The sequence below is a fragment of the Copadichromis virginalis genome, linkage group LG10 (genome assembly GCF_057382275.1).
Source record: "Copadichromis virginalis isolate Kocher_CV1m ecotype Utaka linkage group LG10, C_Virginalis_male_GT1.1, whole genome shotgun sequence".
NCBI classification, from domain to species: Eukaryota; Metazoa; Chordata; class Actinopteri; order Cichliformes; family Cichlidae; genus Copadichromis; species Copadichromis virginalis.
Genome location: NC_140627.1, coordinates 15,484,308 through 15,496,437, shown reverse-complemented (window position 1 = coordinate 15,496,437; position 12,130 = coordinate 15,484,308). Strand labels below are relative to the sequence as shown.

At 39.7% G+C, this 12,130-nt stretch overlaps 2 protein-coding genes across 4 annotated transcripts in view; one reads left to right on the top strand and one right to left on the bottom strand.

The window, feature by feature from the left end:
• Nucleotides 1-2,386, bottom strand: part of brd8a (bromodomain containing 8a) — a 20,712-nt gene extending 18,326 nt beyond the window's left edge. For 2 of the 3 annotated variants that reach the window (XR_014922508.1, XM_085470153.1), the window contains exons 1-7: nt 1,934-2,386; nt 1,454-1,550; nt 876-945; nt 651-700; nt 416-538; nt 245-325; nt 45-109 (exon numbers count right to left, since the gene is read on the bottom strand). Coding sequence is in view for 2 of the 3 variants with exons in the window: in XM_085470153.1 (XP_085326279.1) it covers nt 45-109; nt 245-325; nt 416-538; nt 651-700; nt 876-945; nt 1,454-1,550; nt 1,934-1,952 (505 nt within the window). In the remaining variant the exon portion in view is untranslated. Of the gene's footprint in view, nt 1-44; nt 110-244; nt 326-415; nt 539-650; nt 701-875; nt 946-1,453; nt 1,551-1,933 lie in introns of those variants that run through there. The other variant, XM_085470154.1, reaches the window with a different exon arrangement.
• On the top strand, nt 1,695-12,130 carry gng8 (guanine nucleotide binding protein (G protein), gamma 8). The gene is made up of 5 exons (XM_085470155.1): nt 1,695-1,859; nt 6,757-6,840; nt 8,706-8,863; nt 9,588-9,685; nt 11,643-12,130. The coding sequence occupies exons 4-5, from the start codon at nt 9,602-9,604 to the stop codon at nt 11,769-11,771; spliced, it is 213 nt and encodes a 70-aa protein (XP_085326281.1). The 5' UTR covers nt 1,695-1,859; nt 6,757-6,840; nt 8,706-8,863; nt 9,588-9,601; the 3' UTR covers nt 11,772-12,130.

Sequence of the window (12,130 nt, the reverse complement as noted above, 5' to 3'; positions counted from 1 at the left end):
TGGATGTGTTCCTCAAAAAAGACCCCTGAAATTGAAAGAAATACCTTGATAAGCAGCATCTGTGTTTTTTCTTTTCATCTCTGCTTCCTCCTCCTCCAGTTTCTTCTTCCTAACAGATGCACAACAAAAGATCATTTCCTTTGTTGTTACAAAGAGAGTCCAATGAGTCCAATGTTTAAGGTTTGCAGGAGAAAAAGACGTGCATGACTGTACAAACAGGGTTGATAGATTTGTTGCTTCTTACAGCAGAATTTCCTCCCATAGCTCTTTCAGTTTGGAATCCAGATGTCCTGCTTGAATCAGTTCAGCCTCTCTCTTCAGCTTCCTATGAAAACAGCAGTATGTCAGCTCATCTCACTGACGCAGTTTGAGGTGTGTGTCTTTTTTAGACGAATAATGTGTTCATGCTGGTTACCTGTGCTTCTCCTGCGTTTCTTTTATCAGCTTCTTTAGTTCCTCGATCCTCTCAGCCGTCAGTCTGCGAACTATCACATCCTCCACTGTCTCCACCACCTCACCTTTCTCGCCGCGCTTCCGCCTGAAGGTAACAAAGGCATCAGCTCGTAACGCTGCATATCCTCTAGATGCATTCATCAAACGGGGTAAAGCTACACAAGCATGTTTGAAGTTGAAGTCACTTATGTGCTCACTTTGGGGCCTCTGTCGCTTCCAGGAGCTCTGAGTATTTGGAGGCACAGTGCTGTGAAGATCCAAAAGAGTATCAAGAACAACTTCACTCAAATAGAGTGCGTGAAACCTACTGCAGAGATCATGGATTAAGTTTTTAATGTTGTGAAAGCAGCCCTGCGATAGTCTGACAACCTGTACAGGGTGTTCTCTGCTTTTCACCCTGTGATAAGGTGCTCTGGTCATACCTTTTGAGAGAACCAGTCAGGTGGTCGCCCAGGTTCTGCAAATGGTTTTATGGCACGACTGACCGATACCCTGATGAAAAAAGCACAAGACATCCCAAGATAAATACAGTTCTAAAGATTATTAGACTTAAACAATGTTCTATTTATGCAATGGTTTATTATCTTTATATTTCAGGAACAAAATTATATTAAATCTATTTTTTTTTTCATTTATAATTACTCTTTTATTTGTTACTTCATGCAAACCTGGTACTAAATTAAAGCCAGCCAGCACCGGGCTGCATCATGTATGCCAGTGTAACAGATAAAGAATGACATGACTAACCATGGTTAAGTCATCCTATTTGTATGTCACTGTGTACTGTAACAGGAAAGCAGACCAGCAACCCTTTTAAGTACTCAGGCACAGGAATACTAACAGAACCACCCTAAGTGACAACATCTTATCTTAAAACCTAATCATAAGCGAAAGTTAGTTACATGTGTAACTAACAACATCTAATGTGCCAGATTATGACTCACACTATTGAGCACATAATACAGAATCGTTGAAACCAGCTGAAAGAGGCATGCATTACCAGTTCTGGTCCCCACTCTTCATGACAGATGTGGCCAAACACAGCTTCTCCCTCACTGACCATGGTTCTGTTGGTCCAATGACAAGCAGCTTGTGTTCTGCAGACGTGGACGAAACATAACATATACTTTATGCAGTATATTTTTAATACAGACTGTGTTCTGCTGGACGTCTCCGGCCTGGATCTTTTTTCTTCTTTTTTTTTTTACCATTATGATCGAGCTAACCACCAGTACCGGCACTTTAAGCATGCAACTGCACACACAAAGAGAGTGTCTTTGATATAACTGATAGCAAACGGCAGCCACCACCAGTGTAAATAGAGCCGTCAACTCGTGATGACAACCAATAATCCGTGCAGGCTGCCACGCAGGGAGCGAAGAGAAGTTAGAAGCGATAAGATCCAAGTACGACACACACAAACACACACACGCTAACGGGTAGCATGTCATGACATTTGCTATTTTCTAACGTTACTCACTTCCAGCCCCGTTTGCCATCTTCCTGTCATCCCAACATCCCGTACATCTTGGTAGATAGAAACCCGGCGATTAACAACGCTGGCGATATGCGAAGGCGATACTCATAGGCTAACATCAATGGATGTTAGGCTGGATGTGGAGGCTCTCAAGATTTTTCTCACTAGCTAGCACGCTGAATCACCGCTGCTGCCCGTTAGTCTCAGTCTGGTATGCCAAAGCTTTTGGTAATTTAAGGATTAACCAGCTTGCTAGAATGCAAAGACTGCGTCTGTAAAAGAGTCAAAAAACGGTCTAATTACGTTAGAAAGAGTTTATGCTACCAAGCGACAGGCAGCCAGACGAAGAAAATTTTTTAGCTTACTGTAGCCATAAACCTTATTTCTCATTCTAGCTAGCAGCGAAGTGTTCGTACACGCCCACCACAGTAATAATAATGTACCACCCTGCAGGCGGCTGAGTTTTCATAATTAAGCAGGATAGCTTGTTTTTTATGTAAAGATGGAACTTAACTTGTGTCAGTAGAAAGATAATTATATGTATAAATGTTAGTCCAGCACTTCTTTTTTCCACATAACTGGGTAAAAGCACTAAGCACAAACAACAAGTTTAGTACACAAGTTGTTTGCCACACAACTAGCTAGGTTCACATGTAGCATGCTGCGCAGATGTGCTACTACTACTAAAAATAATAATATTAAATTCTCTATTATTATTATTTTATTGTCAAATAAAATCTATTTGTTTTGTGTACATTCAATCCTTTCCAAGCATGTTTCCCCATATTATTAATTATTTGAACAAATACATTTTAATTTGATATATCTCAGTTGCATTATACTCAAAATTGCCAAGAATCATTTTTTGAGTGTGCTTTAATGAACAAACACGCACAGTCAATAAAATAAAATAAAAATAAAGCTTAGCAATAAAAATAATGCTAAGCTATATGATTTCCAAAAAGCTCTCTGAGTTGAAATGTTGAAATTTACGCTCTTTATGCTGTCTCCTATTGAATAAGGACTACATTAACAGCTACACACAGTAGAAAATAATATCAGAACTTGACACTTGTACTAAACCAGTGGTTCCCAAACGTTTTCGCTAGGCCCCCCTTTGTTTTACAAGAAAAATGTTCGCCACCCCCCCTCCCCCGCGCGCACACGCGCACACACACAAATACATCCTCCAACCACACACACCCATATTTTGCTCCATTGCGGTTTATTTCACACCTCAAACATTTAGTAAACAATTAAGCAAATACAAGTAAACTGCAATAAATTACAGGTAGTAAGAAAATAAACTACTAACTCTTTTATGCTACGTCCACACCTACACGGGTAATTTTGAAAACACAACTGTTTCTGTGCGTTTGGACCTTTCCTCCACACGTAAACGGAGTTTGGAATCACCGAAAACGGAGATTTTTTAAAACTCCTTTTTTGCGTTTATGTGTGGACAGGAATACCGAGGTCGGCATGCAACGTCAAAGGTATGTGCCTTTTTTCACGTCATGCTGTGCGCCACGTTATTACATGAGATGAATTGCAGAATGGCAGCAAGTCAGATTAACAGTATTTTGTATCTATCTTCAGGTTTTACATGCTTACATACACACATACTGTCCCTCCATTTACAAAGGCAGAGGCGTCATGGTGTAATTATTTTACGTGTATTTGTTTTTTTCCTGTGTAATAATATTCAACATTTATATCAATACATTTTTCAAAAAATGCCTGTCTGTGCAAAATGGGTTTAAAAACATAAACAGCTGTGGGATACTGTTTGTCCGTGATTTAGACAGGGGGAACAAATCGTGGCAGGATCAGCCTGATATTATTTGTATCCCACTGTAACTTTACTGTATACAGAGCTAACATCTCCAAAATGTCAGGAGTAGTTAGTCATTACAACAAGTGTGTGTGAACTAAAAATCAAGAATGTGGGATACTGTTTGTCCGTGATTTGAACAGCCCAGCACATGCTCCCGACAAAGGGAAAAGCAATTATGCAGGGGAGACCTTGGCACCCTAGGGGACGGGCCCCACACTTTGGGAAGGTCTGTACTAAACAATAATAATAATAAGATCACTATTTTCCCCAAAAATGCCCTAGATATGAGGAAACCAAATACTATTTCCCCCTAAATAATGAAATCATTGATTACAGTATGAGCTATACTCTATGAGGAATGTTTCCAGCACCCTGTTGAATCTATGCCACAAAGTATGACAGCTTGGAAAGCAAAATGGTGTTCAACTCGGCACTGCCAAGCTGTACCTAAAAAGTATCCAGTCAGTGTATAAACAAGCTTTAAGCACATTTAAAACCACCCCAATCCATAGTTTTTAGATTAAACTTAAAAAAGTGTCCCTCACTTTCCATATTGTTTCCCCAATGTTTATTTTCTGGTTCAACTTTAACCCTCATACAGATACCTTCTCAGTATCTTCAAGAGGAATTTGTGGTCAAATCAGAGACTGGCAGTTATCCAGTATTGACTTTCTCTAGTTTTCATAATGGACTTCCCACTGGCTCAACTCCCATGAAGGTAAAATCTGTGCACACTCTTTTTGATTAAGATACGTGCAGATCCTGTGGAGACATTTAGAATTTCTCCTCATTTCTGGTGGACTTCCTTTGTCCTCTTTATTCTTGCCATTTAGGTTGTGTTTGGCAGTATACAGCACTTTTAGATGATTTTCACTTAGGTGGGTGAGTTATTCAAAATGATTTACAGATGAGCTGAACCATAACAAGATTAGGAAATTTCATGGAAGTGAAAGAAAACTAAAACAAAAAGGCCTAAGAGCCCCAAATGCAATTAAGATAACTTCTAAATTATAATTAAAATCTGGCTTAAAATATCTGATAGTGTCATCCTATCCACTGTGCTGTAGAGTAGAGAAGTAAAGGGTGCAGTGAGTCATCAGAGCCACACCTGTTGGGATAAACGCCCAACAGACTGTCTACAGATACAGTTTACATGTACACAGGAAAACACTAACAAACCCCAGCTGAACAGAATTGGGACATTTTTTATAATCTTGTATCCAGCCCCCAAGAATCCCTCTAATTCAAGGCTCTCCCAGAGATAAGAGATAAGGCCAGAACCAACCAACCTATGTCAGTTGGTATTGAGACTGTCTGTCTCTAAGAGATATTCTGCCAATCATAATCGGACTTGTCTCACCACACTGCTTTCCAAACACCTATCAGTGTAAACCAAATTCTAACAAAATGAAAAGAAATCTTTCTCTGGGAAGAAGAGTTTATCTGGCCCTAAAAACAGGTATGAATTAGCAGAATGTCTCTTAGGTGTCAGAAACAGAAAAACAGAGTCAAATCCTAACCAAATGTAGGACCACAAACAAGGAACAAGGAAGACACACGAGGTCGTGGCAACCGAAAGATTAGAAGAACATGTGATCACTGTTTGAGAGGTGAGGTTAAAAGTGAGACATTTCCTCCTAAAATGTGAATCATTGAGTGAAGTAAGGAACATTTACTTTAGCCACTTCAGTTCTGTAATTCCAAATTTCTATAAGCTGAACATCTCAGGAAACGGGGCATGTCTGACTGCCTGCCATATATATGTCAACATGCTACAAACGGAGGGATTGTGAATGACCAGCGCACACACACACACACGCACACACACACACACACACACACACACACACACACACACACACACACACACACACACACACGCACAATTTTATTAATTTCTATTGTTCCTTTTTCTATTATTGTTATTTAATTAAACTTTTTTTCTGTGAAAATAATAATAAAAACAAGTACACGAGAACAAAAGAAAAATCTATTTGGTTTCCAAATATTTCCAAACCTGAAAATGATGGTTATGAATCTTTTGTAGCCCTTTAAATGCATTACAGATGAATGTGTCACAAATGCAACCAGAGCCACAACTTGAAAAACCGGTTTGTTTTCAGCATGATATGACAAAAAATACATCGTGCGTGACATCCAGGAGGACTGGGTCTCTTTTTATAAATTGGTCTGGCTTAGATATGTTTACAACAGTCACCATCATGAATTCAAGGCACTCATATTTTCTAAATAGGTCATTTCTGGATCTTCTTCTTGCCTTAGTAAAGACTATGTTTTACAGTCTTGTTTCCTAGCCACACTGACCTTAATGAAGGTTACAAAAGAAAATGAGAATGTGTAACAGAACTGTTTATGTGTACAGCACACCGTAAGTCACCATGAGGACCTCTGTGGACAATCAGCAGAGATTACAAGAATCAAGCAGACGTTATGACAACAATTTATATGGAGAAAACAGCAGCTACGCCCAAACTCATTACTGCTTGTATAGTAAATGGCACACTTGCTATGTTTGGTTAGCTGGCAATGCATGCTCTTATTTCTATGTCAAAACACATTATAAACATTAACTCTAGATGAGTTTAAAAACATCTTAGTTGAAGCTGTGTATAGATCTCCTCTCTGGTTTCATTCATCCTATGGTGTAGCATCTATTATGAATGAACAGAATGTCAGAAGAGACACGTTGTTTTGTTGACTGGACAGATGGATCGAGTTTACAAATGTTGTGACTGAATTCATAAGAAGCACAACAGAATCTGTCCATCCATCCATTCTCTTCCGCTTGTCCTTATCGGGGTTGCAGGGGAGGCTGGAGTCTATCCCAGCTGCTGGGTGGGCGGAGGGGGGCATCCAGCCTGATGCAGGGCTAACACAGAGAGACAGACAACTATTTGCACTCACATTCACACCTATGGGCAATTGAGATTCACCAGTGAACCTAACTCTATTTACTGCATGTGTTTAGACTGTGGGAGGAAGCTGGAGTGCCCAGAGAGAACCCACGCAAACAAGAAAGCATGCAAGCTCCACTCAGAAAGGCCACGGCCAGGTGAGGGAGTCAGGACCTTCTTGCTGTGATGCAACATTGCTAACCACTGCTCCACGTTGCTGCCCCGCAAACACTGATTAGCTGCCCAACAGAATCTGATTCTCAGCCTTTTATTTGTTAGTTATTATTCGGAGATTAGCTGCTTTTTAACAAGTTTTCTGTCCAATCCTTAAACTGACCATTTTCAGATAAATATGTTTTGTTTGCTTGTTAAGCCACTTAACATTGATCTATAAAACAAATATCTAACTCAAGAGATGAACCAGAACTGTGTGTTTGCACATAAAAGACAGCCTCAAGGTAAAATTTTAAATTTTACCTTGAGGCACTTTGTTACTGGCAGCCTGTCTTAAAAACATGTTATTCCATTCTGAAAAACATTCAAATTTTGTAGCTGAATCTTAAAAATACCAAAGATAACACAGTTATGTTAAAATTAAAACTGTATTTTTCCACCAAGGGGGTGATTCCAAAACCTTGGCATCATTGAGCATGGTGTTCAGTGTGCCCTTAAAAAACTGAGGAAACTGGACAAGTGGAGGACACAAGAAGAATTGTCAGGTCTAAAAAAAAATCTAACTAGAGCAGATGAACAATATCTAAAATTAATGTCCTTAAGTACGGTAATAGAAAAAAGTCCAGCAAAGACCTAACACAGGACTCAAGAAATGCATCTGGACCTTCAGTTGATTCAACTACTTTTCACTGCAGCCTCATCAGAAATGATCTCAGTGGGAGGGTGGCTGTCAAGAAGCCATTCTTAAGGAAGGGAAACAGGGAGAAAAGGCTGAGGTGTGAAATTACAAAATAACTGGACTGGCAACAGGTCTTATTGAGTGATGAATCCAAATATGAAATGTTTGGTTCAAGAATAAAGGTGGTCATTTCAAATCATTCACTTTCAGGCTCATCAGAATGATACAAACTCAGTTTTAGCCTTATAGTCTGTATTTACATGTACCCTATGATTTCACATTTTGATAAATAGCTGTACCTATTTTCCATTTTTGTAACAAAAATAAAGAATTGAGTGGTGACTCAAGACTTTCACACATTACTGTATAGACGTTTTAAATGACAGAGGAGGGTTAAGTGAACCAGAAGCTCTTTTTGCTATAAAGGCTTATATCGTCCATGAAGCAAGACCAATTACTACAGGGAAACAAATGTTAATGAAGCATTTGACATTTAACTCCATCACACTGCCACTTTGCTCCCTGCTGCTCTGTGGAATAATAGTCAGCTCTACCGGAAAGACTGGCAGCCTTGAAGAGGATCGCTAAAATATGAGAGAAATAACTCTGTTTCTGAGAAAATCCTCCCCTTGACAAAAAGTCTGTCACTGAACATGCAAATTTACCAGAGGTTATATTCAAGTGTTCTTATGTGTGATAGAATTAGACTCTTAAAATATTTATTTGGAGCTTGATTAGTAACTGTTTTCTGTTGCATGGCTTCTTTAAACACAAGCACATGTGAGAATTTCAAATAAAAGTTTATAGAGCATTATTTTACATATTCTGATTTAATACCTTTCTCATAAACATTATTCTGTCTTAGAACAATCCCAGTCCAACTCATTTTAATGTACTCAGTAATTCCAAGAATTTAAGGTTTGATATTTTGATATTTTATACACAAGCATGTTATGCAAAGTCACGGAAAATAACTGTCTGTTCTGTTGAGGTGTTATGATCAAATACACAACTATTATTTCAGCCATATTCCATCTTTTTTAAAAGCTACATTTAACTCTCTGTCTTCGGTGTAATCTCAGATGTGTGAGTGATAGAGAGTGTAGAAATGAAGGTCATACCACATGTTGCCTTTAACTGTTGCACTGCTGCACTGAGCCCATCCCATAGGCAGATCCACCGCTAATTATGTGAAGGTTGGAAGCCCAGTGAAGACATCCACTTCGTCTCTGCCATTCATCTCTCTTCATTCGGAGCTACAAGTTGCTGTGGCGGAGGACAAGTGTACTTTCGCTCCAGGAGCCAGTCGTTTGCTGTCGGTCTTTGTTGTGAGTATGTTTGGAACTATGGAGTGACTGCAAATTTTCTTTATCATCATCATCATCATCTTTTATACAGATGCACAGAAGCAGCCTATTTCAAATATTTCTACACATGAATTATGTGGCATATCTGCTATGTGCTGCATGAATTATATTAGCACTAGAAATGACTTATAATGAATTTCCTTTTAATTATTTCTAGCAAAGTTGTTTTTTTTAAAGGCCTGCTGTTGCTGGCTTTTTATTTACTCGCCTATTATGAGGATCATTAAGATGGTACTCGAATGTGTCTTTTAAACTCAAAAAAACATAACAGCATCTACTTATAAAGAAAAGCTGAGATTTGAAAAACAACTAAATGTGAACTTTATGACAGATATATTGTGCGAGAGCAACATGTTAATATAAGGTGTATTTACAATCTGTGCTAGCGGATGCCGCCCCCTTGGGAGGGCTGCGCTACCTCCGCTCCCCTTCCCTTCTCCTTTGAGACCCTCCCTGTTCCTCTTGCAGCTGAGACCCAGGGAGCAGAATTAACAAACAAATTGAAACAGACTCTAACCACCACCTCAGATACCTTCAATAATGTCTCACATTGATCATTTGTGACAAATTTTCTTTATATTGCTCTTTATAAGAGCAAACTTGTTTTCTACAACCACATTTCTTTATTGGTAATCTGTACTTTTGTGTCTTGTTTTTAAATTTGCTACATGATGGCTGATCCAAGCGGGAGAGGGCAGGATGTCTAACAACATGGCCAAGATTGCAGATGCTCGAAAAACAGTAGAGCAGTTGAAACTGGAGGTCAACATAGAGAGGATGATGGTGAGTCCACACAGACAGTGACTGGAAACAAAGCAAGGGCACAAATAAGGCAGTGTGAATTGAAAAGTCTTCAGATGAGCAAGTATTCACTTCAGTTAAGGCACCACGTGTTCTTCCTTTGTACTTCACTGTGTCTCGGAAACTTTCAATAAAAAGTTACATTTTACATGCTTTTATTTATCAGATGTATTTATACTTTTGACAAAGAACTGCTTATTTGCAGCAACTACAGGTGTGTGAATCTTTATTATTGTAGATATGTGCTCCAGCTTAGAGACCCACAAATGTTCAATCAGGGTTTAGATCTGATGATGGTACTGTCCACTCCTTTTATTTTATTTTATTTTATTTTATTTTATTTTATTTTATTTTTTTGGCCTGTCCCGTTTGGCTCTTTTGCCATCAGAATTGTTGTCTAAAGGCAAAGAAAGATGCCCAACGGATTTACTTTACCAAACTGACCATCCCAGCCTTGCCGTAATGGTCCATTTGATTCACCTTTTATTGTTTATTTTATTTTCACTTACTGAATACGGGACAGACTTGACTGGGGGAAAGAAGGGGAGAAAGAAAGAGGGAAAGAGAAACAGCTGAGAAGAGGGACGGGGGAGAAGGGCAAAAGACAAAAACCAACAGAACGGGCAGAGAAAAAAAATGCATATATCAATCACCTGGATCACCTGCTGAGAAAGAAAAAAGAAAGCAAGCAGAAGAGAACAAGAGTAATAGAATAAACAACATCACAATGATATATGGGAATATGACAGTAAATACTAAATGTTAAACATTATTGTGCAGCACATAAGATCAACAGAACACAGTGTGCTTTGAGGTAGGAGCCAAAAAGGGTGTAGTTTGTGGGTGTGATCACCCGTGTGTACACCTGTGAGCATGGACGCGCTTGTTTTTTGTTTTTTAAAAGGTTCCTTCATGTAATAATCTGCTAGAGGGTGTGGGGGGGCCACAGCCCCGTCCTCCAGGGCGTGAAGCAGGTGTGGAGGAGATCAAAACTCCAGACATCCAGAGGCCCCCAGAACACAAGAGACCAAGGAAGACCAACAGAGGGGCAGCTGCGCCACTGTCCCGGAAAGAGCTGAGGAGAGTCCCAGATGAGGGCTCACTCAGCAGCCGCGGAGCAGAAGCCAGGGGGAGTTGCAGTGACGCGCCCGTGAGCTCCGCCGGCAGCCAGCTGCGCCTGAGTGACCGAGCCCCAGGCCGAGAGGCCGGGGGCACCCCACCTCCGAAGTGGCCCGAGCGAGCCCCAGGCTCCAGGCCCCGATAAGCGGCCGCCAAGGAGTGAGCCGGTGTGTACCTGGACGCCCATCCCCTGTCCACTCCTTTTAACAGAATGCCAGCTGACAGCTTCCTTTTAAAAAGTTCTTGCATAGTTTGGAGCTATATGACCTGGTTCAATGATTTCACTCCAGCCTGGCACTGCACGCACCATCAAATCATCACACTTCCTCATATCAAGCACTCTTTCAGCCCCTCGCTCAAATGTTCTTTTTGACTTAAAGACCTTAGACTTCAGATATCATTGTGTATAGCACTTTTCCAATTTGCCTCTGTCCAATATCTGTGTTTTCCTGCTTATTTGTTCTTTCTTACTGTTATTGGCCAGTCTCAGATATCCTGGAGGGACTTCATGAGTGCCATTTAATGAGCCTGCCATCTGATATCGAGAGACTTTAATCGACTTGTCCTCTTGCTCAGTTATGCAGAGATCCTCCCACTTCTCTTTCTTATTCTGTGTAGTATATATATATATATATATATATATATATATATATATATATATATATATATATATATATATATATATATATACTACACAGATATATATACACAGATATATATGTGTGTCTGTGTGTGTATTGGAACAGATGAGCTCATACTTAACATCTTATCTTGCCCTTTTATGATCACTGACTCACTTAAACACAGTCTGCTTTTACAGGTATCCAAAGCAGCAGCTGAACTGATGGCCTACTGTGAAGCTCATGCCAAAGAGGACCCGTTGGTGACTCCAGTGCCTTCATCTGAGAACCCGTTTCGAGAGAAGAAATTGTTCTGTGAAATCCTATAACTCTCTTGTGCAAAATACACACACACATACACACACACACACACACACACCTAAACAATGACACTTTGTTTATTAGGATTATTTTAAAACAGCATTCCGTTTTTCATTTAGGTAGCGATTTCCTCACATGTCAAATGACTGTGTGTTAAGCACGATAAGAATGGCAATAAAGATTTATTGAAAAGAGTGCAAAGTTCATTTAAACAAGCCACTGCTGCTGCATCTCCCACTGTGCACACAGTTTACATATTAGCAAAACTGCATATTTAAGTTGTCACCGAGTTGTTGCTCTCTATTATTCTCGGTATTGATCTTTTTGTTGTCAAATGAGTAGCTGAATAAAGCTCACCGTCTTTAAA

Bases quoted from the DNA above. Each gene is read 5' to 3' on its own strand.
- gng8 (XM_085470155.1), top strand. From the start codon at position 9,602: ATGTCTAACAACATGGCCAAGATTGCAGATGCTCGAAAAACAGTAGAG. The intron at 9,686-11,642 runs GTGAGTCCACAC...CTGCTTTTACAG, and splicing joins TCAACATAGAGAGGATGATG to GTATCCAAAGCAGCAGCTGA.